Source organism: Peromyscus leucopus, chromosome 8b (genome assembly GCF_004664715.2).
Source record: "Peromyscus leucopus breed LL Stock chromosome 8b, UCI_PerLeu_2.1, whole genome shotgun sequence".
NCBI classification, from domain to species: domain Eukaryota; kingdom Metazoa; phylum Chordata; class Mammalia; order Rodentia; family Cricetidae; genus Peromyscus; species Peromyscus leucopus.
In genome coordinates, this window is record NC_051086.1 from 50,591,073 (window position 1) to 50,615,789 (window position 24,717).

General features: G+C 46.9%; 1 protein-coding gene across 1 annotated transcript in view; it reads right to left on the reverse strand.

Moving 5' to 3' along the window:
- Glp2r (glucagon like peptide 2 receptor) overlaps positions 1 to 24,717 on the reverse strand; it is a 52,863-nt gene that overhangs the window by 6,575 nt on the left and 21,571 nt on the right. Inside the window, exons 6-11 of the mRNA XM_037201268.1 lie at positions 24,209 to 24,362; positions 21,821 to 21,980; positions 20,901 to 20,961; positions 20,021 to 20,090; positions 12,510 to 12,598; positions 3,077 to 3,215 (exon numbers count right to left, since the gene is read on the reverse strand). Of these exons, the coding sequence (XP_037057163.1) occupies positions 3,077 to 3,215; positions 12,510 to 12,598; positions 20,021 to 20,090; positions 20,901 to 20,961; positions 21,821 to 21,980; positions 24,209 to 24,362 (673 nt within the window). The remainder of the gene's footprint in view (positions 1 to 3,076; positions 3,216 to 12,509; positions 12,599 to 20,020; positions 20,091 to 20,900; positions 20,962 to 21,820; positions 21,981 to 24,208; positions 24,363 to 24,717) is intronic.

Below are 24,717 nucleotides of genomic sequence, written 5' to 3' on the forward strand. Positions count from 1 at the left end.
ATGCAATTGCAACAGGGCTTGCTGTGGGTCACAGGAAAAGTAATAAGCCAACCCTGAGGATGCGGTATAAGATAAGCTGGCTTTGGGTGTGCCAGAATCATCACGAAGGCTAAAACAGGATTCCTATGACAAGTGTGTCTTCACTTCACCAGTTTCAGAACACTCTGCAGTCTGGCTCCTGCTCCAGATAAAGCAAGTGTGAAGGAGTAGGTCCCACAGAACACATGGCTCTCACTTCACATGTCCCCAACATGTGGCGATTTCTCCAAAGACCTGATGATAGCAGGAGGCTGGTGAAGCATTCTACACAGTAAACCTTTGAAGAGTGAAGGGGTCTCCAGCAGCAAGGAAAGAAAGCTGCTGAGGCGAAGGCCTGCTTTCACTGATTCCTTTCATCACTAAGACAGGCTGCACCAAACGTGCCTCTTATTGCCCATCCCCACACTCATCTCTGCTTGGTGAGATGGAGGAGAGCAGTATTGGGTGTGTTGAATGGAAGGGAGCCTCTGTCTGTAGCCAAACGCTTTCTGTCTCCATCCTGGTTTAGAACGTGCAACACTGTGAGCCCTCACGTTCCTCAGTACCACCAGCAGGTGAGTAGAGCCTCCGCTGGTGGCTGGACCGTGACCCACCGCGGCAGCTCCTTTCCAAGGAAGGCCCCAGTGTTTCTCCTCATTATACAGGCTCAGGCTTCTCCTTGCTTTAAAACCTGAATTTTGTTTCCCCTCCTCTTGAGTCTGAGATGAGCCTGCGACTATTTACCAGTGTAATGTGGTGAAAGTATGGATCTAGTTAGGTATTTACTTCTGAGACTCTGCCTTCGAAGCATGGACAGTCCCGCTTGCTCCCTCTTAGAACATTTGCTCTTGCTGTAAGCCAAGAGTCCAGCTGCTATGTGGTGAGATGCACAAGATACGTGGAGGAAGATGAAGTTCACTGATCAATGGTCCTGGCCCACAGGTCACATCAACATGTAGTCATGTGAATGTAGTCATGTGAATGAGCCACTGAGGATGTTCCAGCCTGATTAAGCCTTCAGATGTTTGCAGGCCCAGCCAAAATTACATGTATCAAAAAGACCATGCCTATGGAGCCTGGACAGCCCAACCCACAGAATCGTCAAAAATAATAGTGATAATTGCTGTAAGCCAGAGGTGGCTTATCGCACAAAAGGCCAGAGCATCCTCCAGGCCTAAGGAGTCTGATAAGTGAAGCTTCCTCCTTAAAAATTAATTGGTCCTATGATCTCCACATGACTGTCTGGCCCTCAACTTGCCTTGGATGTGCAATATCAGGTGATTTGGAGTTTAGGTTGACCAGTATGCCAAAAGGCCACCAAATACTACCGACCAAACAGCTGGAGGATTTGCTTTTGTTTTGTTTTTCTCTTTTCAGATTACCTTTTACAGAAGCTTATAGCCAAGCAACACAGGAAAGTCAAATTACTAACTCTTAGCTTCTGAAATCCCCCAAAAGACTGAAATAAATTAAACATGCTTCAATGATGGGGAAAAATGTTACCAATGGATCTGATGTCTCAGTTTAAAGCCACAAAGAATTTAGCTCTGATAGGACTGTTAGGGAAGAGAAAAGGGCCGTTCAGTTCCTGTACCCTGTCCCGGGCTCTGTGTCCTGAGTTACTGGTGAGAACGAAGTGGGTGAGCATGTTTTCTCTGTTCTCTGCACAGGATCTCAGCACCTGACCCTTCCTGATGGCAGAGGCCTGCAGAATGTGGTAGAGGAACTTGGTGTCTCCTGGTTACAGTCTTACAGGATGCTCACCATGTACTATGTGACATATCTCACAACTCTAGCTCCCCAAATGAATGTCAGTTGTTGTGTGTTTCTTCTGCAAGAAGGGTAGATCAGACGGGGTATCACTCTGTACCCCAGGCTGGCTTGGAATTCAATAGGTAGAGCAGGCTGGTCCCAAACTCATAACACTCCTACTCCTTCAGCCTCCTGAATGCAGTGATTGCCAGCGTGCGCCACAGCCCTCTACATGCAGCCACTGGCGTCTCTGCTCATTTTTTAAAGTTTAAAATTTAGGTGTTGCTTTAGTGGCCTTGGCTTCTGAGCTGTGCCTCTCTGCATCCATGCCCGTCTTCAATCTCACCTTCCTTCAGTCTAGGCCAGGACAGTGGCTTGCTTTAATCTGAAGAATGCAGTGGAATCATCAAGATGTCAACTCCGGGCCTAGGTACTTAAAATGCCCAGCAGCCCCTGTTCCCAGTGCTCTTGGGAGACCTGAGCTGCCACATTCAAAAGCACTCACCCTGTGGAGAAACCACAAGGAGAAAGCACGTGGAAAGCACGAGACCCTCAGACCAAATGGAAGGAAGGAACCACAGTTGATGGTAAAAAAAAAAAAAAAAAAAAAAAAAAAGGGAGGCCCCAGAAATTCAGCCTAAAAGAAGCCAGTCCCAGCTCAGGATACTGCAGATGTTTAAAAAGCCACAGGGTCCCAGCAGGCTTCACCAGGCCAGAGCTTAGCCATCCTTCCCATGTCCTCTCTGGACGCCTGACTCCCAAAGTCATGAGAAAGAATAAAATTGAGGGCCATGCTAAGCTGTCAGTTCATAGGTAGTTAGCACTGGTTAACCAAAACATCCAGGTAACCAGAGCTGAATTCCTGTTTCTAGTTCTGCTGCACACACATCTGTCTGGATTAAGAGCCTCCTGATCTAGACTCCCTACTCCCTACCCCAGTGGTATGGTGTGCTGTGTATATGTCATAGGATGCTGGAAAAGGTTCGATTTGTACAATGTTCTGCAGCTAACACAGCAAAAAATAGGCCCTTAATAAAAGGCTTCATGTTGACACTCACAGTTAATATGATCATGAGTCACACCATGAGACAACCCAGGAACAAGTCTGGTTAGCCCCTTTGAGTCACTGAATCATGCCGGCAGGATCCAGGCAGCACTTCCCCATCTGTACACCCTTCCAATATCACAGATCCTCACTAATAAAGCCTGCCGATGCTAGAAACCTGCATTGGTCCACAGCTCTGCTCAGTTCTCTGTTGGGGCCCTGTGTACTTCTCTGAGCCATGGCCTCAGTCAGATTACTTACGTGGAAGGAGCTCAATGTCAGCTGGATGAAGAGTCGAATAAGTTTTGAAAATCCTTGAACTTGGTCATCAGTGATGAAAGAGAAGAGGACTTCATGAACCCCCAATAAAGGAATGAGGAGCAGCGTTGACTTTGCCAATCTGCAAACGACACCAAGTAGCAGTTGTAAGGGCCTTGCTCGGACTAGGGAACATTTCCTGCCCTGCTGTGCACATCTGTATTGTAAATCCCCCACTCTTGATGAACAGCTGGTTTATCCTCTGTGATCTTACTCACTCTTGTATCCCTGTACACAGCAAATATTCAGGGAGCATTTACAGAATGAATGAAGAAGTCATCCCCCATAGGACATCATGCCTACAGATAGTGATGTGTCTGATGGATAATCCACTTCTGTGCTAGTAATACACCTCAGATACCACCCAAATTTGACAAGTTTCCTAGCATGTGGCTAGCAGGTCCCCACACTGCTTTCTCTCCCCAGAAATCCAGTACTTCCAATGCCAACACCTCAGATGGAAAGAAAATGAGTTGCCTAGAGCCACACAGACACCAAGGGGCTATTCTCAGCCTCACAATGGGTCTTGTGTTGCACACCAGGCTGCGTACTCCAAGCTGGGCTTTATCAGTGCCCTTAGCTGCCCCTCAATCCTGTGACAGGGAGGGCTGCAGGAAATGGAAAACTGATCCTCCTCGTAAAGTACATGGTGTTGAGGTTGGTGGTTGTTTACAGTCTACAAACACACAAAAAGGCAAACATTTCTTTGTACCACCCAAGAGCAAAGTGCACAGCTGGGGCCCAAGTGCTCCAAACTGGTGAATCCCAAGCACTGCTGGCTATTAAAATTCCTTCCGAAGCCTTTAAGATATATACAGTGGGTCCTCTGAATGTGTAAGTTCTGCCCTGAGGGATCCAATCAACTGGAGACTGATTGATGGAGACTGTGCCTTCAATTGTGTCTCTATTGAACATGTACAGATTTGTCTCCTTATCATTTCTCTCTAGACATTGCAACATTGAAACTATTTACACAGCATTCACACTGCTTTGTGTGCTTGATATAATCCAGAGATGGTTTAAAGTATCTGGAAGAGCTGAAGAGATAGAGGGGCAGTTGAGTTGCTTGCTCTTCTTCCGGGGGAGCCCAGGTCTGTTCCCTGCACCCCCATCAGGTAGCTCACAACCACCTGCAACTCCAACTCCAGGGAAGCCTTCCTCCAGCTTCCGTGGGCACCTGCACACACATGACATGCACCCCCATAGATGTATATGCATAACACCTAAATAAAAATAAACCTTAAACAAAGTATATGGAAGATGTACAGACACTATGCTGTTTATTTAAAGGATGTCAGCGCCTTGGGTGGGTTCTGGAATAGGTCCCCATGTCCATAAAGGACATATTTCTAGGTCCCAGTGTGGCCACACTGAGGCCAAACATGTGGAGGCTGTTCCCTGAGAGTGTGAAGTTTTAGGGAACTCTGAGAAGTAGTGGAGCCTGGGAATGACCTCACTTTACCACTAATCGGTTTCTTGATTTGAAGTTAACAGAATTAGCAAAGGTGACTCATCTTCAGGAAAAAAAAAAAAAAAACTAAACTAGTGTCTAATCTACACTGGAAAAAAACCAGAACTTAATTGTAATGTGTTTTTAACCCAAGGACTTAATGAGCCAGAGTAGGAGGAAGCCCACCTCCAAAACACACACACACACACACACACACACACACACACACACACACACACACACACACGGTAAAGATGTAGAAAGACAGTATGATCATCAGTCCATACGGCATTCTTTCAAAAGGCTGGACTCTACCCTATGTCTGTGAGATGCCTTCAAATGCACGGCCATCCATGCAGCAAAACATTTTTCTTCTTTACAGCCTTTGCACAGGAGGGACTCTATCTGCTCATGTGGGCTGGATGTCCCCGGAGCCGTGACAGTCAGGGGAACCCACGACTGGGGAGGTGAATGACAGAGCCTGGTTATGTGCTTTTCCTGAAGGGAGCTCAGATCTGCTTCTGCCCCCGCACCCACCCACGTGGGAGTCGCTTAGGAAAGAATATTTCCAGGGAGAATTTTTTTTTCCCTTTCCCTTTTTTGGTTGCCAAGGATTGAGACCAGAGCTTCACGTGCGCTGAGCATATGACTCTGCCACCAAGTTACATGCCCTGCCCCTAAGGGTTATTTTGTTGGTTGGAATGCCCCGGAAAGTCTTTAGACCCCTTTGGCTGGACGGTCTCAAAAGAAAGAGCACAGGTTGGAACTTGACCTGAAGAATCTTCTGCTCAGGACGTAGAGTTATTTCTACTATCAGAACCATCTTTAGTGAGGAGATGTAAGTGAGGATGCTCATGTTTTAATCCCTTGAAAGCAGGAGCAATCTGATGATACAGACCCCAAAACCCCTGCTTGACAATCAGCTGTAGCTGGTGGTTCTCCCTTTAGACTCTAACATTTGGAGGGAGCCTGCAATCTCCAGCCTCTACATGGCCTGCACTCTTCATGTGACCCGCTCTGCGCTGACCAGAGTCTGAACTTGGGACGCTTTACTCTCTGTTATCTGGATTAATAACACACATTAATATACCTATGTGCAGGCCCGTGTCTCACCAGCAACTGATTCTTGGGCCGTATTATGGCAACTATGGGTTTTTAGAGTTTTTGTTTTTAAGTGTGTGTGTGTGTGTGTGTGTGTGTGTGTGTGTGTGTGTGTGTGTGCATGTGAGTACAGGTGCCTGTGAAGGCCAGATGCATCTCATCCCCCACTTGCAGATGGATGCGAGCGATATGACCTTGGTTCTAGTAACCGAACTCTGGTCCTCTACAAGTGTAATATGCATTCTTAAACACTGAGCCATCTCTCTGGTCCAGCTACGGGTTTTTAAAGCAACTTCGGAATGACTTTAGTTCTACAGAATGACATCAAAGAGGACACAGAGGGCTTCCACATATCCTTCCCTCCATTTCCCTAGTGTTCATTGATGGTGCGGCCATAGTCTATCTGTCAACTCCAGGAAGCCAGTCTTGGAACCAGACTAGTAACAAATTCCAGGTGTGGTTAGATTTTACCTGTTTCCCGTTTCCATCCTGTCCACCACCGGGATCCATGCTGCAAGCATCACATATCTAACGGCATGTTGGGCCACTGTCGTTCCTCCCAGCCCTCTGGGTAAGATGCAGGCTGTAACTCCCCACTACTCATGCCCTTCTAACGTCTCCTTAGACAAAAGTACAATCTGTGTCCCAGCCCAGATGAAAGCCATAAATAGTCAAAGCCGTTGACTATTTAAAAACAGACTGGGTGCATGCTTCTTTTTCATCCATGGATGTTTGTTTATTTAAATGGTACAGTTTGTTGCAGCCATTTAAGAATTCAACAAATATTTATTAGGTATCTGCTCTGGGGACATGAGTGGGTACAAAAGAGTGGGGAGCTCAAGCCAAGGGCAGTAGGACACAGGGACAGCACATGGGTCAGGGTTCAAATAGCATTGTCACCAACCACTCGGTGTGACCCTGGACAAATTCTTCAACCTCTTTGTCCATTAGTTTCCTTACTTATAGAAAGAAGATTATACAAATAATAGCATTTACGGGGCAGGGTCCTCATAAGGATTAGACAGATAATGCAGCGTGTGTGTGTGTGTGTGTGTGTGTGTGTGTGTGTGTGTGTGTTTTAGTCTGTGTTTTATCACTGTGACAGACATTTGTGACAAAGTAGGAGAGACTTGTTTGGGGGTCACACTTTCAGAGGCTTAATCCATGCTCACTTGACCACTTTTCAGGGGAGGGGCTGGGTGGAGACATTACAACGTGGCGGCGGGGAGCACATGATCCACAAAGCTGCACACCTCGTATCCCCTTCCAGAGACCAATTTCCTTCTACTTAGGCATCTGCCTCCTACATACTCTACAGCTTGTCCCCAGTGGTGCCACAAGCTGGAGGCCAAATCTTCAACCCGTGCACTCTTAAGGTACGATTAAGACCCTGGCTTGGCAGGTGCTCTAGCTCCAACGATTCTTGTCAATTTGACTTCCATTTGTGACGTCACCGGTCAGTGGCTGATGAGGTTCAGACATAACACTCAAATGGGTACTTGGTGGGCTGAGTGGGATACGCTGAAGGGATTTGATAAAACTGCGGACGTGGAAAGATCACTGTGTTTTCACCCTCCTTCTCCTGGAGCAGGCAGTGCATGTAACCTAGGAAGGATTTTCTGAGCTGTCCCTGAAGCATGCCCTAAGACCTTCCTTGGAGAAGTGCCCTCCCTCTTCCCGCAGGAAAGGAGCAGCCTTATTAGTGAAGATGTCAGGCCACAGATAAGCATGTGAACTCATGGGTCATTGCTACACCCCCCTCCCCCAGTCTATTACTACCAGACCACAGCCCATTTGTCCGGTACTGTCTCTCCAGGACTGTACTTTAGCAAACCTAACACAAAAATACACAAGTCTGATCACTTCTTTGTGTCTTCATCGCCTTGAGAAGGCTCGCACGACACACCCAAAACTTCTAAGTCTGTATGCTTTTTTCCCCCTGTTACTCATCTAACCCATACAATTTTCCAACGCCAGCCAAGGTTTCTGTGAGTCTAAGTCAAACCTTCCCTCCATTCTGCTGCCCACCAAACTCCTTTCATAAGAGAATGGGGTGAGTATGTGAAGAAATTATTTTCCCCTATAAATCCATTGTGCACTCAGGCTGCACACATCACATGGAGAATAAAACCATTAATAAAGGGAAAAAGAGCTGCGTCCCTGCTGGGACCCACAGAGAATAGTGAGGTGGAAGGAGCTGAGGGTCTGTTACTCTCAGAGGAAGTGCCTTTCACCCCTGCCTCAGCTTACCCTACCCGAGTCAGATAGTAGAGTCATTTACCGTTTCCTTTGCCTGGGGGTGGAGGCCTCAGGAAAGCTAAGAAGACAGGGTTATCTCTTGATTCTAGACACTTGCCTCTGGGGTAAGATCTACAAGTGTTTAATTTAAACCTTCCTAATATAGACTCCTGGAGAGGGGCCAGAGCTTGAGCATTCCATTCTGAAGGTTCTCACATCTCAGAGAGCTGAAGGCAGCCTCGAATCTACCCGGTGACATGCCCTGGCACCATGGCTCTCTCTCCACCCTACTGGGGGCTTTCATAGAAAAATTAACATGGAGAGGGCATGGAAGAGGGAAGTGTAAGGGAGGGGGTGACGATGCCCACTGATGGGACACCATGGCTTCCCAAGAGCAAAATGGGCAAAGAAGCTCACAGAACTCAAGCAGAGTTCTCCAGCTCAGAGAGCATAATGACAGAGCATGTCTGTGTCTTCAGAGAGAAGTCCCACCATTAACAAACTAGTAGGGTCATGCTAACCAACTGGGTCATGCTCTCCATGGGAGAAGAGTGAGTCAGCAGAAAAGGTATGGCCAACCAAAATGGCAGAGAAGAGCACCAAAGGAGCACATTTCCAGATCTTAGCCCATCGACTGCGGAAGCTAGCTGGAGAAATGAACCACCTGCCCAAAAGGTAGCTGAGAGGAGGGGCTGGGAGGGGCTTCTTGAGCAGCCGTCAACACCACGACTCTGCTTTGACAGAGTGCTCACCAAGCACCATTCTGGCGACCTCTGCATTTGTGAGTCGTCTTTGCGACCAGAAAACCTTATGAAGCACATGAGGACTTATAGTGGAACACCCTCCCCTTACCTCCGCCTTCCACAGATTTCAAAAACTGCACAACAGTCTAGTAGCTAACTCCCCAAGGTGAGGCCTCTCCCCCAGGGAAGCCTTTGGGTAGATGCACACCAAGGTTCTTCTCAAGCATTTTTCTTGAACAAGGGTGGGAAGAGGAAAAGTCAGATTCCAGACAGATTGCACATGTCAGCCAAAGTTATTCCACCTCCCACAAAGCATTCATCTCTGATCATTGCCCAGTCACATGGTTTTTCCCAGCGTCTTAACCTACCCTTGCCCAGATCAATGCCACCCAGTGAGGCTGTAAAGGAACACATTCACCATGGTCCAAGAAGGAAGCCCCATGTGCTAGTCACTAGAGCATCAGATCAGTGGTCCTCTGCTCTGGCTGTCTATCAGAATCTCCTGAGGAAGTCTCTAAGAAGCCCACATAGTAAGACTATCCCACACTTCCTGAGTGAACTACTCAGTGGTGGGGCCCCCAAGGCTATGTTTTGAGCCAGCTCTCAGCAGATGCTCACAGCAGCTAAATTGGGCAACTATTAGGAGTCACTGAGGGTCTAGAGCATGGTGAAGGTCCCAGGGAAACATGGTGGACTTTGCCATGGGTACAAAGCCATAGGCATCAGCCTTTGGGTCTCATGGGACCATGAGATGGCTGCTGGCTGGTTTTATACCAACTTGACACAAGTCAGAATCATTTGGAAAGAAGGAATTTCAACTGAGAATACACTCCCACCAGACTGGGCAAGGCATCATTTTTGATTGATGATTGATGTGGGAGGGCCCTGCTCACTGTGGGTGGTGCTACTCCCAAGCTGGTGGTTCTGGGTGCTATAACAGAGCCAGCTGAGCAAGCCACGAGGAACCAGCCAGTGAGAAGCCCTCTTCCAAGGTCTCTGCATCAGTTCCTGCCTCCGGATTCCTGCCTTGAGTGTCTGCCCTCTGCCCTGACTTTCCAAGATGATGAGCTACAAGTATAAGATGAAATAAACTCTTTCTTTCTTAGTAAGGGTTTACTATTGCTGGGAAGAGACACTATGGCCAGTTCTTATAAATGAAACATGTGACTGAAGGGCTCCTTTACAGTTTCGGAAGTTCAGTCCATCACAGCATGGAGCATGGTGGCATGCAGCAGGCATGATGCTGGAGAAATAACTGAGTGCCCTACATCTTGCAGGCAGCAGGAAATCTACTGACTGTCACAATGAGGGAAGCTTGAGAAAAAAACCTCAAAGCCTGCCCACACTGGGACACACTTCCAATGGAAAGTGTGGCCCGGATTAAAGGTGTGCCCTCCAGCCTCGAGGTCTGGACTAAAGGCATGTGTCATCCTGCCTCCTCCGACAAGACCCCACTTTCTCCAACAAGGCCACACCTCCTCATAGTGCCACTCCCTAAGAGCTTATGGGGGCCACACACATTCAAACTACCACACTCCCCAAGTTGCTTTGGTCATGACACTTTATCACAGTAACAGGGTCTGTAGCTAGGCTCACACTCAACTTCCCTCCTTCTGTCTCCTTCAAGCCTTTGCCTCTGTGCAGTTCCTGGAGGTGCCCTGCTGGTCAGAGCTCTGGCTTGTCAAGGGGGTGGCACTCCTTGAGTGGACTCTGGCAGCTCTGCCTGTTCTCGGGGCTCCACCCTGAGAACAGTGGTGTGAGGGGGCTGAGCCTTGGGACAGGGGCCAAAGAGGCTGCCTGACCACTTGGAGTCTGGACCAGAGGCGCCACGAGAGATAGCATGACTCCCTGGGGCCCAGACCAGGCCAGCTCCCCAAGGCTAAGGGTTTCTGTCAAATGTTTGGATGAAAGCCCTCAGGAGTGGTTATAGTATATATATGCTCTTTCCTGAATTGGGTAGGGTTACTCTTCTAGATCTGTTAGAGTAAGAGTCTTGGGATGATGGGCTCAGGGTCCAGGTCTAGAGTAAATGCTCCGTATCTGATTAAAGTGGCTGCCATAAACAATGTTCTTTAGCTGTCACAATTCGTAGGAGATGGTTCTGCCACAACACTCCCTTTTTAGACTCCAGAAAACAGAGCGTGGGGCCAAGCTTACTTAGGGTCAGTGAGGGAGCTGTGTGTGGCCAGCCCCTTTCCTCCTGTCTGCTCCATATCATTGTCTCAGACACCGCTAATGTAGCACGCACGCTCCTAAGGCAGCATGGTGGGGCCCACATCATACTCACCTTTTGTCCAAGCACATGGGAAGCGCTCAATGAATATTTGCCTGGCAAATGGAGGAGGATGGATCTACCGTTTTATCTCCAAAGTCAGAAATAGGGAGCAGCATGGCTGGAGCTTCTCCACGCACACCCCCTGCTTGTGGTCTGCTGTGTGGACTAGAACCCCCAACTCGGACCTTTCCTTCAGGTTAAAACACATGTTCCCTTCCAGCCCTGACAAAGTTTACCTGCCACCTTGGAAGAATAATTAGAAACAGAAGAAGAGGGCGTTGCCCGCCATTCATTCCTTCTTCACTCATTCATTTTTACAGCAGTTCAGTGTTCAATAAAAGCCTATCATCTGACTCTTATTAGGTAGGGACGCTTGTCACTACAGAGAACTAAAGGTGAGATCCCACAGAGGTAAGTCATGAAGAGAAGGGAACTGTGTAACGAATGTATTTCTCTGGACTCTAAGCATTTCCTGCCTCAGATCCTCCCACCTGGAAGACAACACAAACTGCCCTTCATACCAGGCTTTCCAGCTCCATAAACCACTCGGTAGTTTGAGTGAAAATGGACCCATAGGCTCATCTGTTTGAATACTTGGTCTCCAGCTGGTGGAATGCTTGGAAAAGATTAGGAGGTGTGGCCTTGTTGGAAGAGGTATATCACCAGGGGTGGGCTTTTAGGTTTCCAAAGCCCACTCCCTTCCCCACATCTCTCTTTCTGCCTCGTGCTTGTAGCTCAAGATGTAAGAACTCAGCTACTGCTCCAGTGCCATGCCTGCCTGCTTGCTGCCATGCCTCCTGCCATGGTGGTCATGAACTTTATCCCTCTGAAACTGTAAGTCCCCAGTAAACTCTTCCTTCCGTACGTTGTCTTGGTCATGGGGACTTACCACAGCAATAGAAAAATAACTAAGGCAACCATTTGTTTTAATGGGCTCCTAACAGGGGGATTAATGTGTCTTTGACTGCTCCCCACTTAAATCACTGTCACGAGGTTAGAAGGGCTGAGTCATTGGCAAAAGCCCCATCCGTAACCCAACACCTCCCCAGAAGGGCTCTCCTCTGTCCCCTCACCTCAGGTGACAAATATCTGAACACAATCTGTGTGTTACGCTTTGAATGTGAAATGTCTTCACCTGTTTAAATCCTTAAGCCTCGGCTGGTGGTGCTCCTGTAGGAGTTTGTAGAACCTTTTTGACAGGGGGCCTACCTGGCAGACATAGGGATGAAGAGACCAGGAATCAAAGGTTATATCCCAGCCTCATTTCTCTCCCAAGTGCTCTGCTTCCCGATCTGCTGAGAAATGATGAAGACGTCCGCAGGCTGTCACCACCATGGATGTGAGCCTGCTCCCGCCGCTGCCAGGCCTTCCCAGCCCTGGCGGACTACTACGCCTCACATGGTGAGCCAAAGCATGTGTTTCCTCCGGCAAGCTGCTTCCTGCCCAGTATTTGGTTACAGGCATGATAACAGTACGGAACACACTGTTGTGCCCTTCCCATCACATGGGGGACACCAACAACAGTCAAGATAAGCTTGGATTGCCAAGCGCTGGCCTGGGGCCACTCACCTGTATTTATAGTCTCTGAAGCACATCTGATGGGCTTTGAGCTTGGAAATGAGAAGCTTGAGAATTTTGAGGAAGATGAAGAAATTGACCTTGAAAACAAACAAACAAACAAAAAATACAGGTAAGTAAGGGGTGGATGTCACACGCTGTGGATCTCAAGGTCATCCTGGGTGTGCCCATCAGCTCCTCGTCCATGTGAACCAGGGGCACGTTGGCAGTTAGCTGGTGGCACAGGACATGTCTACGCTAGTCCCCATTGTCCCAAAGACTCTTAGAACTGAAAGTCTGGGGGGGAACTTGGAGTGTGATTTAGTTCATGCTGTCTCAGGGAGGGCCTCCACTCAGCACTCTGAGAAAGACAAACACGCATCATTATTAATGAACACTTATTGACTACTTACTACCCAATCTTTGGCCTAAGAACCTTCCACACAACTCTCTGAAGTTGTCACAGTTATTTATTTTTGTCCCCATAAGACCTTGAGGAAGCACAGCAAAGAGGGGATGCGCACGATACCGAAGCGTGCGTACCTAGGCAGTGACTGAGCAGCTGATTGTGACCGGAGCTAACAATGCTGCCTTCCCTTCAACGGAACTGTGCGCTCACTCTTCTCAGTTGAGAACTGTAAAACGGTCAGAGTCCACCTCTGGGCTTGAAAACCTACCAAACCCCACCCATCCCTGAGCACGAAAACCCACCAATCCCTGAGCCTGCTCTAGCTCAGGACTTGAAATCTCCTTAGTCCCCACTGTGGTGGTATTGTGTTCCCCAAAATATTGTGCACCCTAATAAACCTATCTGGGGTCAAAGAACAGAACAGCCACTAGATACAGAGGCTAGAAAATGGTGGCACTCACACCTTTAATCCTAGCATTCCAGAGGCAGAAATCCCTCTGGATCTCTGTGAGTTCAAGGCCACATTGGAAACAGCCAGGCATGGTGACACACACCTTTAATCCCAAGAAGTGAGCCTTTAATCCCAGGGAGTGATGGCAGATAGCAGAAAGGTATATAAGGCGTGAAGACCAGGAACTAGAAGCATTTGGCTGGTTAAGCTTTTAGGCTTTTGAGCCACAGTTCAGCTGAGAGCCATTCTGAATGAGGACTCAGAGGCTTCCAGTCTGAGAAAACAGGATCAACTGAGGAACTGGCAAGGTGAAGTAGCTGTGGCTTGTTCTGCTTCTCTGATCTTCCAACATTCACCACAATATCTGGCTCCAGGTTTGATCTTATTAATAAGACCATTTAAGATTCCTGCTACACCCCACCCTGGAAAACCCCTCCTCCAAGAAACCCTGTATAAGCCTGTCTCCTGCTCAGATCCCCGCTGCTTCTCCCCCAGGCAGAGGCAGCCATCCTCTTGTGTTTTTCCCAACAAATCTCTTGCACGAGGTTTGTTGTGTGGTGTGACCTTGTGGTATTCCTTGGCTCTTGACAGCCAGCATACCTTTCCCTTCAGAGTCGTAACACAAGAACTATGGCCTTCTTGGTGTCTAACTCAAGGTCTGCAGTGGGACTCACTGGAGAGTGTATGTCTTCCACTCTGGGGTATTTCCTATAACTATCACAGAACGAGCAAATCTAGACCTTCACTGCCAGCTTTGACAGAAACGATAAAATATGTCTGAAGTTCCTTATAGTTATTTTTAAAAAGAGACCCTGAGCCAGGTGGTGGTGGCGCACGCCTTTAATCCCAGCACTTGGGAGGCAGAGGTAGGCAGATCTCAGTGAGTCCGAGGCCAGCCTGGTCTACAAAGCGAGTTCCAGGAAAGGCGCAAAGATACACAGAGAAACCCTGTCTCGAAAAACCAAAAAAAAAAAGAGAGAGAGAGAGAGACTCTGGTCTCCTTCCCCACTCTCACCTTGTGTGTGCATTAGATTTAATTACTTGTAGAAATGAAAAGAACATGCAAGAAGTGATATCTTGTGATTTCTGAGTAGGGACTAAAAAAGGAAGTTCTCATATTCTCTCTCTCTCCCTCCCTCTCTCCCTCTCCCTCTCCCTTTCCCTCCTTCTCTCTCCCTCCCTCTCCCTCCCTTTCTCTCCTCTCCCTCTTTTCCTCTCCCTTCACCTCTGTCTGGATTGCTCAGTCTAGGGGAAGCCAACCACCACCCTGTGAGAAGAGTCCCTCAAGGGAGAACCAAGTCTCCCAGCCAATAGCCCACAGTGCTCCACAGGCACGTGTGTGAGCCTTGGGAGACGATCCTCCAGGCCCTGTCAAGCCTTCATATGGCCTCATTTCTGGCTGATATTTTGACTCAGGAGAGATCATGGGTCTGCTGGACTGGAGAAAATCAAGCAGTTGAGTGCAGGCTAAGTGTGAACATGATACTGAGGGCCGAGTTTGTGAGGAGACTGGAGAGGCAGGGCTGACCAGTGAAGCTTTTTCGCGGTCATGCTGAAGGCCCTGGGTTTTCTTATGAAGGTAGAGAACCAGGGATACATTTTTAACAAGCATCTGACTTGATCAGATCAGAACATTTATTTTTCAGGAAGACAATATTTAGCAGCAGTGAGGGGGAATGATTAGACGTGGGTAAGTCTTGAGGAAGGAAAGCAGCTGGAAGGCAGCTTCCAAGTTCCTGGGGAAGATGATGGACAGGCAAACTCAGGCCTGGAGTTTCAGTGATAACGGAGCCTTTGAAACTACAAAGTGTGCATCAAATGCCCTTTGTTACTGGTTGGATGTGAGACCAAAGATGACCTGACAGTTCAAAGTAGCCCTCTACTGTGTGGTAGTGCCATTCACCCAGAGAGGGACCACGTGTGGAGGAAGAGCTTTGGTGATGCTAGAAGAAGGGTGTGTCTGAAAGCTTCAAACATAAGAGATGCCTAAGGCAGATGGAGAGTGCCGGTTTTGGTGGCAGATGTTTTCTAAGATAGAAAAGGTTCAATAAGACTCACGTACAATGGGAGAAGAGCTGACAGAAAGGGCAATGAGGTGACAAGTCATGGACCAAAATCTCCACAACTGTTGATCTAGCACACTACAAATATCCCTAAAATTCCTACAGACTGAAACACATGCTACAGAATGCAATATATATATACACACACATACAGAATGCAATATATATACCTTTTATGTGCTTCCCCTGGACTCAATGCTCAGTGCTAAAAAGCTAGAGTTTCTAAAACATAAACCCACAGGAATGAAGGCAGATCCCAGCCAAAGGATATTTAGCACCAGAAAATTTTAAAAATTCAAATGAAACATAACCAAGTAATTTTGTCCCTTTTAATGGGGTATCTGCTTTTCATCACAACGAGAAAACACTGTGTGCTTGCCTTAGTAACCTGTAGAACACTGGCCCTTTTCTGACAAGGTAAGCTTAATGAGGAAGATGGATCTTTGAGGCTAGGGACTGCAGTTGGACCGTCTCCTAGGAAATGAAGGGCCTGTGTATCTGCACCTCCCCGTGTCTCCCAGAGACCAGACAAGAGAAAATGAGCATCAGCCTGTGGCCACAGGAAGGAAGCACCTCCCCACAACCCTAGTGGATCATCATCCCCGGTTACCATGGAGTCTGGGCTCCTCCAGGTTTCCAGAGGTCTAGAGTCGGCAGCCACATTTGGATGGTGGGTTCTTCATTCTTTCATTCACCATCGGAGAAGGTGATAAATGAGGAACGTTTTCAAGAATGAAGCTAACTCCCCTAGGAATTCGTGACCAGATAAGGAACACTCCCCTAGGAATTTGTGAATAGACAGGGAACATCTGGAACCTCAAACATATAAAACTCTCTTCCAGGGCTTAGACACCACAGTTGCTTTTGCAGATGTTACCTTCTTGGTAACATGTGTTCCGCGCCCTAGCAACTGTATACAGATGTGGGCCTGCAGGTTAGCAGTGGTAATTTCTAACACGGCGGGTGCTCTGGGGCAGACTTTACAAACCAGCAATCTCTTCTACCGGCCAAGTCCTGGCTCTTTTGGCCTGCTATATGGACGAAAATGATGATACTTCTAAGGCTCCTCCTTCAGGCCAAAACATACCTTCCCCAGGGATCCTGCTGAAATGCATGCCTTCCCCAGGGATCCTGCTGAAATGCATGTGCTCTGTAGAAGGAATGGCTGAGAGAGCACAGGGAAAGGTCTCCTTCCTCTCATCCAAATGCACTCACTTGCCACGGCACTGAAGCCTCCAGCAAAGGCCTATTGCAGTGGTTTGAGTGAGAAGTGCCCATGCCCCACACTTGGTCCCCAGTTGATGGCACTGTTTGGGAAGGTTATGGAATTTTTTAGGATGTGGAGCCTGGCTACAGGAAGTGCGTCACTAGGGCCAAGCCTTGAGGGTTTACAGCTTCACCCGACTTCCTGTTGTTTCTCCCTGCGTTCCCAGCAGGGATGAAAATGAGGTCAGACAGCTTCGTTTTCCTGCTGCCGGGCTTTCCCTGCCCATTGCCATATCCCTGCCATGATGGACTCTTGTATCACAGCGATAGAAAAGTAATTAATATGCCTAGGATCTGCTTCACTTCCACTGTGAAAAGCAGAAGTGGGGATGCAGTGAAGGTAAACAAAGTCAGACAGGATTTAGCCACAAGGAGCTCCCTAACAGTGCTGTGGTGCAGTGAGGAGACCAAGAGCCGGATTGCGGTGCATTGTGAGGCTTGTCGGTGAAGGAAGCGGACAGTTAGAACAGGAGTGGACAAAGGATGTATAAAAGCGACAGTATCGCTCCACTTTTCCCTGTAGGACTGGAAGAGGGTTTTAGTGGCAGACAATGGGACAAGGCAGGTAGGGAGAATCCCACTTCAACTCTTCAGTGGGTAAGATGTTGGGCAAAGCGGCTGGGATCCGGGGTGTCTGAGACTATGAGCTAATGTCTGAAAGAGCCATAAGTATCATGGGCGCAAGCCTGGATGAAATGTGTTTTGAGAAGCAGTAAGTGGAATTGTTACTCAGTCATCCAACTTAACTTAGTCTATGAATTTATGGAGGCAAATAACTCCTCAGCTTTTCAGTGTCCTCACCAAAACATAAACAAAATAGCATTTCAACTTTGCAGGCTCATTGAGAAGATGAATTGAGTTCATATGCTCAAAGCACTTAAGAGTTGGCATTGGTTGAATGTACTCAGTAAATGTTATCAGGCGGTGGTCCTGGTGCCTGGGCAAGGAGGTGGGTGCTGGGACCCCCATGGGGCAGTGTGACCAAAGAGAACAGAACAGTAGAAAACTGAATGATTGGAGAGGTGAGAGCTCAGGGTCCTGTAAGTAAGACATGTGTGGCCAACTTCTACTTGAACATTCTCTCTCGGCCAAGTCTCCAGTGACAGAGGGGAGATAGCCAACAGTAGGCATACCACTTGCAATTAGGGGGCCCCCATATCCTTAGTGTTCCTACCATTTCTATGCCCATTTTCCCTCTAGGTTACAGCTAGGTTCAAGCAAGGAATTTTCTTGAGTTGTTGACAAACACTAATAATCTTCTACAAAACTTTTTTTTGTTTTGTTTTTACTTTCAAGACCCTATCTACATAAAAGAGCTAAAATAGACCACCCAGCTGCCCCTTGGCAATGACATGGAGCACAGTGCTAGATATCCAGTGGTCACTCAGCCTTGGGCAGGAAGATCTTCTACCCAGTCCTCAGTGGAACTCGTCAGTCCTCTGTTGTTAGCCCCCTGCACCTCCTCCAGCTTCTTTAACAAAGTTCATCCTCACACATCACTGTCTAAATCCCAGTTCCTAAACTGTGGGTCACACCACTGACCCACTGGAGGAAGTCACAAGCATTATCCCTAGCAAAAGGCTTCAAACCACACAGCAACTAAAAACTTAGTTCAAAATTAAATGCATGCATCCAATGTGTTTCTGGCAGCATTTGCCCGTGTTGCAAGTGGAACTTGATTCAACGTTGGCTCTGAAGACATAACATGGACACTTTTACTGCACACGCCAGGGAACGCTGCCTGAGACACCTCAGCTTAGGTTCAAGACTTGTGTTTTATGAATTGTGTTTTTCACTCTATGTACAAAGCTTTCTTCTCTTAAAGAAACATAACGATTTAATTAAAGAAAAGAGAAAGACTTCACATTTCTCTACCATCATTCTATAACATTGTAAGTATTCAGTCCATTTGCCTTTGGATTGGATAGTTAGAATGTTTGAATTTTTTAAAAAAAAAATGCTGTTTGAGAGGATGGAGAGATGGCTCAGCAGTTAAGAGTGTTTGCTGCTCTTCCAGAGGACCCAGGTTCAATTCCCAACACCCACATCAGGTGGCTCAACTGCCTGTAACTCCAGCTCCAGGGGCTCTGATACCCTCTTCTAGCTCCAAGGATACTTGCACTTACACACACACACACACACACACACACACACACACACACACACACACATACTAATTAAAATCTTAAAAAAAAATAAACCTTTCAAAAATTGCTGTTTGAGTTGCTAATTTCAGATTCGTTTTTAACATTGCTACATGAATTTTAGCTTGGTCTTGGGAAGAATTTTCAACAATTTCTAAAATGGCCCTAAACATACTTCTGCCATTTTGAACTACATATTTATATGAAGCGACATTCTCTATATTAACAATCATAAAAATCAAAATGTCTAGCAACTCTGAAAAGCATTGAAAGTGCAGTATCAGATATTGAGCCAAGATTTAATTATTTATGTGAAAACAAATGAGCAGATGGATCTCACTTGCTTTTGTCAAATGGTCAAATTGTGTGTATGCCAAGGAATTCTTTTAAAGCAGATTTCTTTTTAATCCACTGTCCGCAGATGTTTGGGTTGTAGCCATATTGTATATGTCCATACAGTTGGGATCCCAAAAAGCTTTGGAAAAAAGAGGTCACAAGTGGGAAGGCTTTAGAAGCACACTTGAAATGGCTATCTGTGTCCCTCTAGGCCAGGCATCTCTTTCCCCTGAAAGTATTCTGCACCATGACAAAACCAAGTCCATCCTTCTCCAGGTGTCTGGAGTAATATCTATTCTACTAGCCATGATTATTTTGTATTAACACTGATTGTACATGTTTCTCCTCTGAAAATAGTTCCTTTGGTTTCCTTCTCCCACTTGCTAACTGGCATTAAGACAAGAGCTGAGCAGGGCATGGTGGCACATATCTGTAATCCCAACAATGAGCAGACCATGGCAGGAGGGCTACCATGAGTTGGAGATCTGTCTCCTCTATGTAGCAAGATCCTGTCTCAAGCAAACAATCAAAAGACACACAGTGATAGTTCCATGGTTTCTTGAGTCTCACAAGACCACAGAAAGTCCTTTTCCCTGTCACAGCCCTTCAGTGTAGGATGGAGAGCTGACTTCAAGACCCCATTTAAAGATCCAGAGAGATGGAGGCTTACAGTGTTGCCCCGAATTTAGGTCCTGAACCAGAAGAAGTTTCTAATTTCTCACCCAGCAGAAACTGCTCTCATTTCATATGCACAGACCAGAGATTTGAGGAGTTAGGAGGGAGGTGAGGGTTAGAGGGGTGCTCCTGAAGTTGTGGAGCCCAGAGAAGAAACGGATGGATGGGATGGTCCTTACTGTCACGCAAAGCAGCATGGGTCCTCGGATGATCCACCAGATTTTCTTATTTCCATTTGTTGCCCAGCACCTACAGACAAGATCAGGAGTAGGAGAGACATGAGATGAGGATGAATGTCTAACCTTCATGCCCTATGAAAGAAGGATGCTTGCCTGCCTTCAAGCTCACCTGTCTGCCAGCCCATCTCCTAGGAGGAGAGATGAGGGCAAAAGAGAACTATTGACTTCCTACCATGAAATTGCTCTTCAGCATTAGGAGTGTACTTCATGGACCCTTTCACATTTTCCTCCATGTGCATGCAAACAAAAAACTCTGGGTTATAGACCCTTATTACTTTACCCAATAGTTGGTTTTCCTTATTTTACATATCACTTACATACTTAGAAATATATGTGTATATCCATATGTAAATATGAAGGCTGGATGATGGTTATTTGGAGGGAAAAAATAGATCTATTATTTAGGAATAGGCTTAAAACACTTGCTGAGATTCAGTTCCTACAAGTTGGGAGATTCAGACCTAACTTGTGTTTCTTGGTGTATTCTAGTCTTTGAATTGTATTTCACAATACAGCTGTGCCACATTGTGCATGGCGATTCTTCCATCAATGTGCATCCAGGATGCTGTTTTCTCTCACACGAACAAAGCTATAGCATCTACTCTGCTTCTGTCTCTATACACCCAGCACCATAGCTGGTCCATACAGCATCCTTGATAATTTACATGTGTAACTTATAGGCATCTACAAGATCTGTCTACACCCCTGTTACACTCTAGAAGGACAACATGGGAGAAATTGCATAGTCTCTTTGGAAATGTGATGTCATTTCCTATATTTGGGCATCTCTGGGGATTGCTTGTCCAGGCGGATTACCTACCCTGTGTTCTCCAGGTGTGCACGGGCGAAACCCCAGGGGATGACAAACAGCATGGGGAAGGCTGTGTAGAAGACAGAGAAGGGAGTTAAGAGTTGCTTTGTCTAGTACTGCCTGCTCCCCACCAGCCTGATGGGGCCTAGCACAATACGTCCAAAGGGTTAAAAACTAAATATAGAACCACAGACACTGAAACTCGTGAGGCTTAGGGTAGCCCAAGACCAATCATGGATCTACTGTCAGAGAAGCTGGGCCCTGGGGAGAAAAGGTTTGGAATAATTCTTGGGTTTCAGTCAAATTTTTCATCAGGAATATCAGGGTCCATTTACTTCCTCTGAATCCCGTAAGATCTAATTGACCAAGGGCTTATGGAAACCAGAGTTCCAGATCAGAATACCCTGTTCATACTTTTAAGATGAAAATAATAATAATAATAATTGTTTTTTCAAAAGACTTATTGTCACAGACTGAAGGATCATGTCATCCCAAAATTCCTTTGTTACCACTGTGGTGGTATTCAATAATGGGGGACGTGGGGAAACTAGATTTAGAGATTGGAGGTCTCGTTTTCTCTCGCTCTCCACCATGTGAGGACACAGCTAAGAGGGCAGTTTTGTGCCCCCGGGAAGAGGGGCCTCACCAGAACACAAGCACACTGAACCCCTAGCCTCCTAAAGCAGGAGAAACCAGTGTCTGCTGCTCAAGCTGCGCAGGTGTTTTGTTATGGCATTGTGAGCAGTCTAATGCAGTTGGAAAGAGGGCAAGAAGGATGCCATCTGGTGGTACCAAAGATCTTTCCATTTTTGCATGTGTGCATCGGGCATACAGAACCTGTGCTTGTGCATGTATGTATGTGTGTATGCACATGCATGTACATGTTCCGATGGGTCCCTGGGAGAGGAGATGGGAGTCACGTCACTCACCCCAGCCCACCACCAGGTATCTGGGCCACAGCCGCCTTTCAGGAAGCACGGTGGGCTCCAGCAGAGCGTGGAGGTAAAGACCTTCCACCAGCAGCCACAAGTGATTGGCCCCCACAAAGTAGTGCAAGAGGACCTGGACGGAGCGGCAGGAGGCGGATATCTGCAGGGACAGAACCTGGGTGAGTCCTGGCATTCTCAACACCTAGATGAGCATGGCCTACCCAAGTACACACATGCCCAGGCCTGTCCTCCCCTCTTTCCTGAGCCCTTGCTGACTACCTCAAAGAGGCTGGCAAGAAGGCTTTATGGAGCTTTTAAAGATCAATCTCTTCCTTGACATTCTAGGCTTTCTTTTTCCTTTTGTTTTGTTTTGAGACTGGGCCTTATATATCCCAGGTCAGGCTTGAACTTGCTACGTAGTCAAGGATGACCCTGCACTTTTGATCCTCCTGCCTTCTACTTCCTAAATGCTGGGATTACAGGGGTGAGCCACAGCTCCTTGTTTATGTGGTTCCTAGGGAACCTAGGACTTCATTTATGCAAAGTAAGCATCACGTGTAGACTTTAAAAAAAAAAAAAAAGCAAGGTCTGGAGAGATGACTCAGTGGTTAAGAGCACTTATTGCTCTTACAGAGGACCTGGTTTTGGTTTCCAGCACCCATGTGCTGCTCACAACAGTTTGTGTAATACTGGTCCCAATGGATCTGATGCCGTTTTCTGGCTTTTGGGGGCTTCTTCATGTACATGGTACACACACACACACATGCATACAAAATTAAATAAAGAAAGAAAAAAGGAGGGAGGGAGGAGGAGAGGGAAGAAAGGAGGGGGAATGGAGGGGGAAGAGGGAGGGGAGGAGGGGGGAGAAAGGACACAAAATCAGAGAGTTTACCATTAGCAACAGCCCAAATGAAAGCATGGAAGGGCCAGTTCTCTAACCTCAGTTCAACTAGACTAGGAACTGCAATAACTAAATAAATCTTCACATGACTAAAAATCATCACATGGAGTTCTTAGGTCCAATAACAAATGAGGAGTGTTTCTTGAACTTAATGTTAAAAAAAAATATGGTGTGACAAATTTTGTATTATGCAACTAATATCAATGAGAAGACCTAGAATGAAACTTCCACCCTTAAGTGGAATTATCTGAAAAGAGAAGATTGAAGATCAGTTACCATAAGCTCTTGTGAGAAAGTTAGAAAAAAAAAAAATGGCAGGTTCAACCCAAAGAAATTCCATGGAAGGAAATAATGAAAGTAGAAATTAATGCAAATGAGAAACATAAACTAAAAAGCTCAATAATGCCAAGAGTTTGTTCTTGGAAAAACCCAAAAGAATTGAGAAACGTCTGGCTACAAGTATCCAGGTATGAAAGTAAAACAGCAAAGATATAAATAATCAAAACTGAAAATGAAAACACAACTACAGACCCCCCACACACACACACACGACTTGAAGAAAAGCGACATAGAAGGTCATGAGCAATATTATGCCAAGAAACTTGAAAGATTGCATGAAATGTATAGACACTAGAAAAAAATAGAAATTTTGAATATGAGGTCCACGGTAAGGGTCCAGTGAGCTGGCTCAGCAGATAAAGGTGCTTGCCACTAATCCTGACCCCCTGAGTTCGAACCCTGGGACCCACATGGTGGGAGATAAGAATCAACTCCTTCTAAGTCTCCTCTACTTTGACCCCGTATGCACTCCTGTACCCACAAATAAATCAATGTAGTAAGAAAGACTCATGATCAATCTATGACTCTATAACGTGTGTGTATGTGGTGTGCATGTTTATGTATGTGTGTGCATTTTCAAATGTGTGGATTCATGTGTGTGTAAGGGGTCATGTGTGTGTGTGTGTGTGTGTGTGTGTGTGTGTGTGTGTGTGTGTAGAGGTGAGAGGTTGACACTAGCAATCTTCTTTGATTGTGCTACACTTTATGTATTGGAGCAGAGTCTCTCACTTGGCCCTAGAGCTTGCTGATCAGGCCAGCCTAGCTAGCCAGCTTGTTCCAGTTCTCTGATTTGCACAGCAAGTCCTTTACCCACTAAGCCATCTCCCCATCCCCCATAACCTAAAACCCACGAGGACAGGGGCATGGTGGCACCCACTTATGCCAGCACTCAGGAGGCAGAAGCAGGAGGATCAGCCTGGGTTACACAGTCAGTCTGTCTCAACAAAGGATTGATCTAGTCTTTTGCTTGCAGGTCACTATGGAGAGCCCATCAGCCTCTAGACCCGACCCACTCTGGGGAGGTTGTTTTTAATAAGTCATACGCTGCCTCTCTGTCGGAGAGGTTTTAAGACTCTTTATCTGTCTCCCTCGCCAGTCCCCGCCCCCCCCCCACAACAGGTCTGCCCCATCCAGTGGGAGGGGATTACCTCGGACACATATGACATCCATCCGCTCTCATTGTCAGGCCTCTTGGAGTAAGAGTTGTAGAAGATGATGTCTTTCACCAAGACGGCCAGCGCTCTCAGGATGAACGAAGCAAACAAGTTCATGTGGATGTAATTGCGTGTGCAGTGTAGCTTTCTGCACAAAAGAAAACCAAGTGTCTTCCCTTAGGAAAGAATGGCTGGAAGTGCAGACCTGGCCGCCTGTGCCTCTGTCACTCGAGACAGAGGTGCACAGTCCAGGCTGCTGGTCTCGATGATGATGATGATGATGGTCTCTGTGCCTTACCCTCCCCATCTGTAAAATGGGGCAGTAAGTTGCTCCCTAGATAATATGTTTGGCATTGCCAGGTCATGTGGACAGGGACCTATGGTACCTTCACCTCTGGCTGCCACTGGAGGAGCAGGCACTCTTATAACCTCTATTTTGCAAATAGCAGACTCCCTGGGCAGTGAGTGATGATTTTTGCAAATGGTAAAAGTCCCCAGACAGT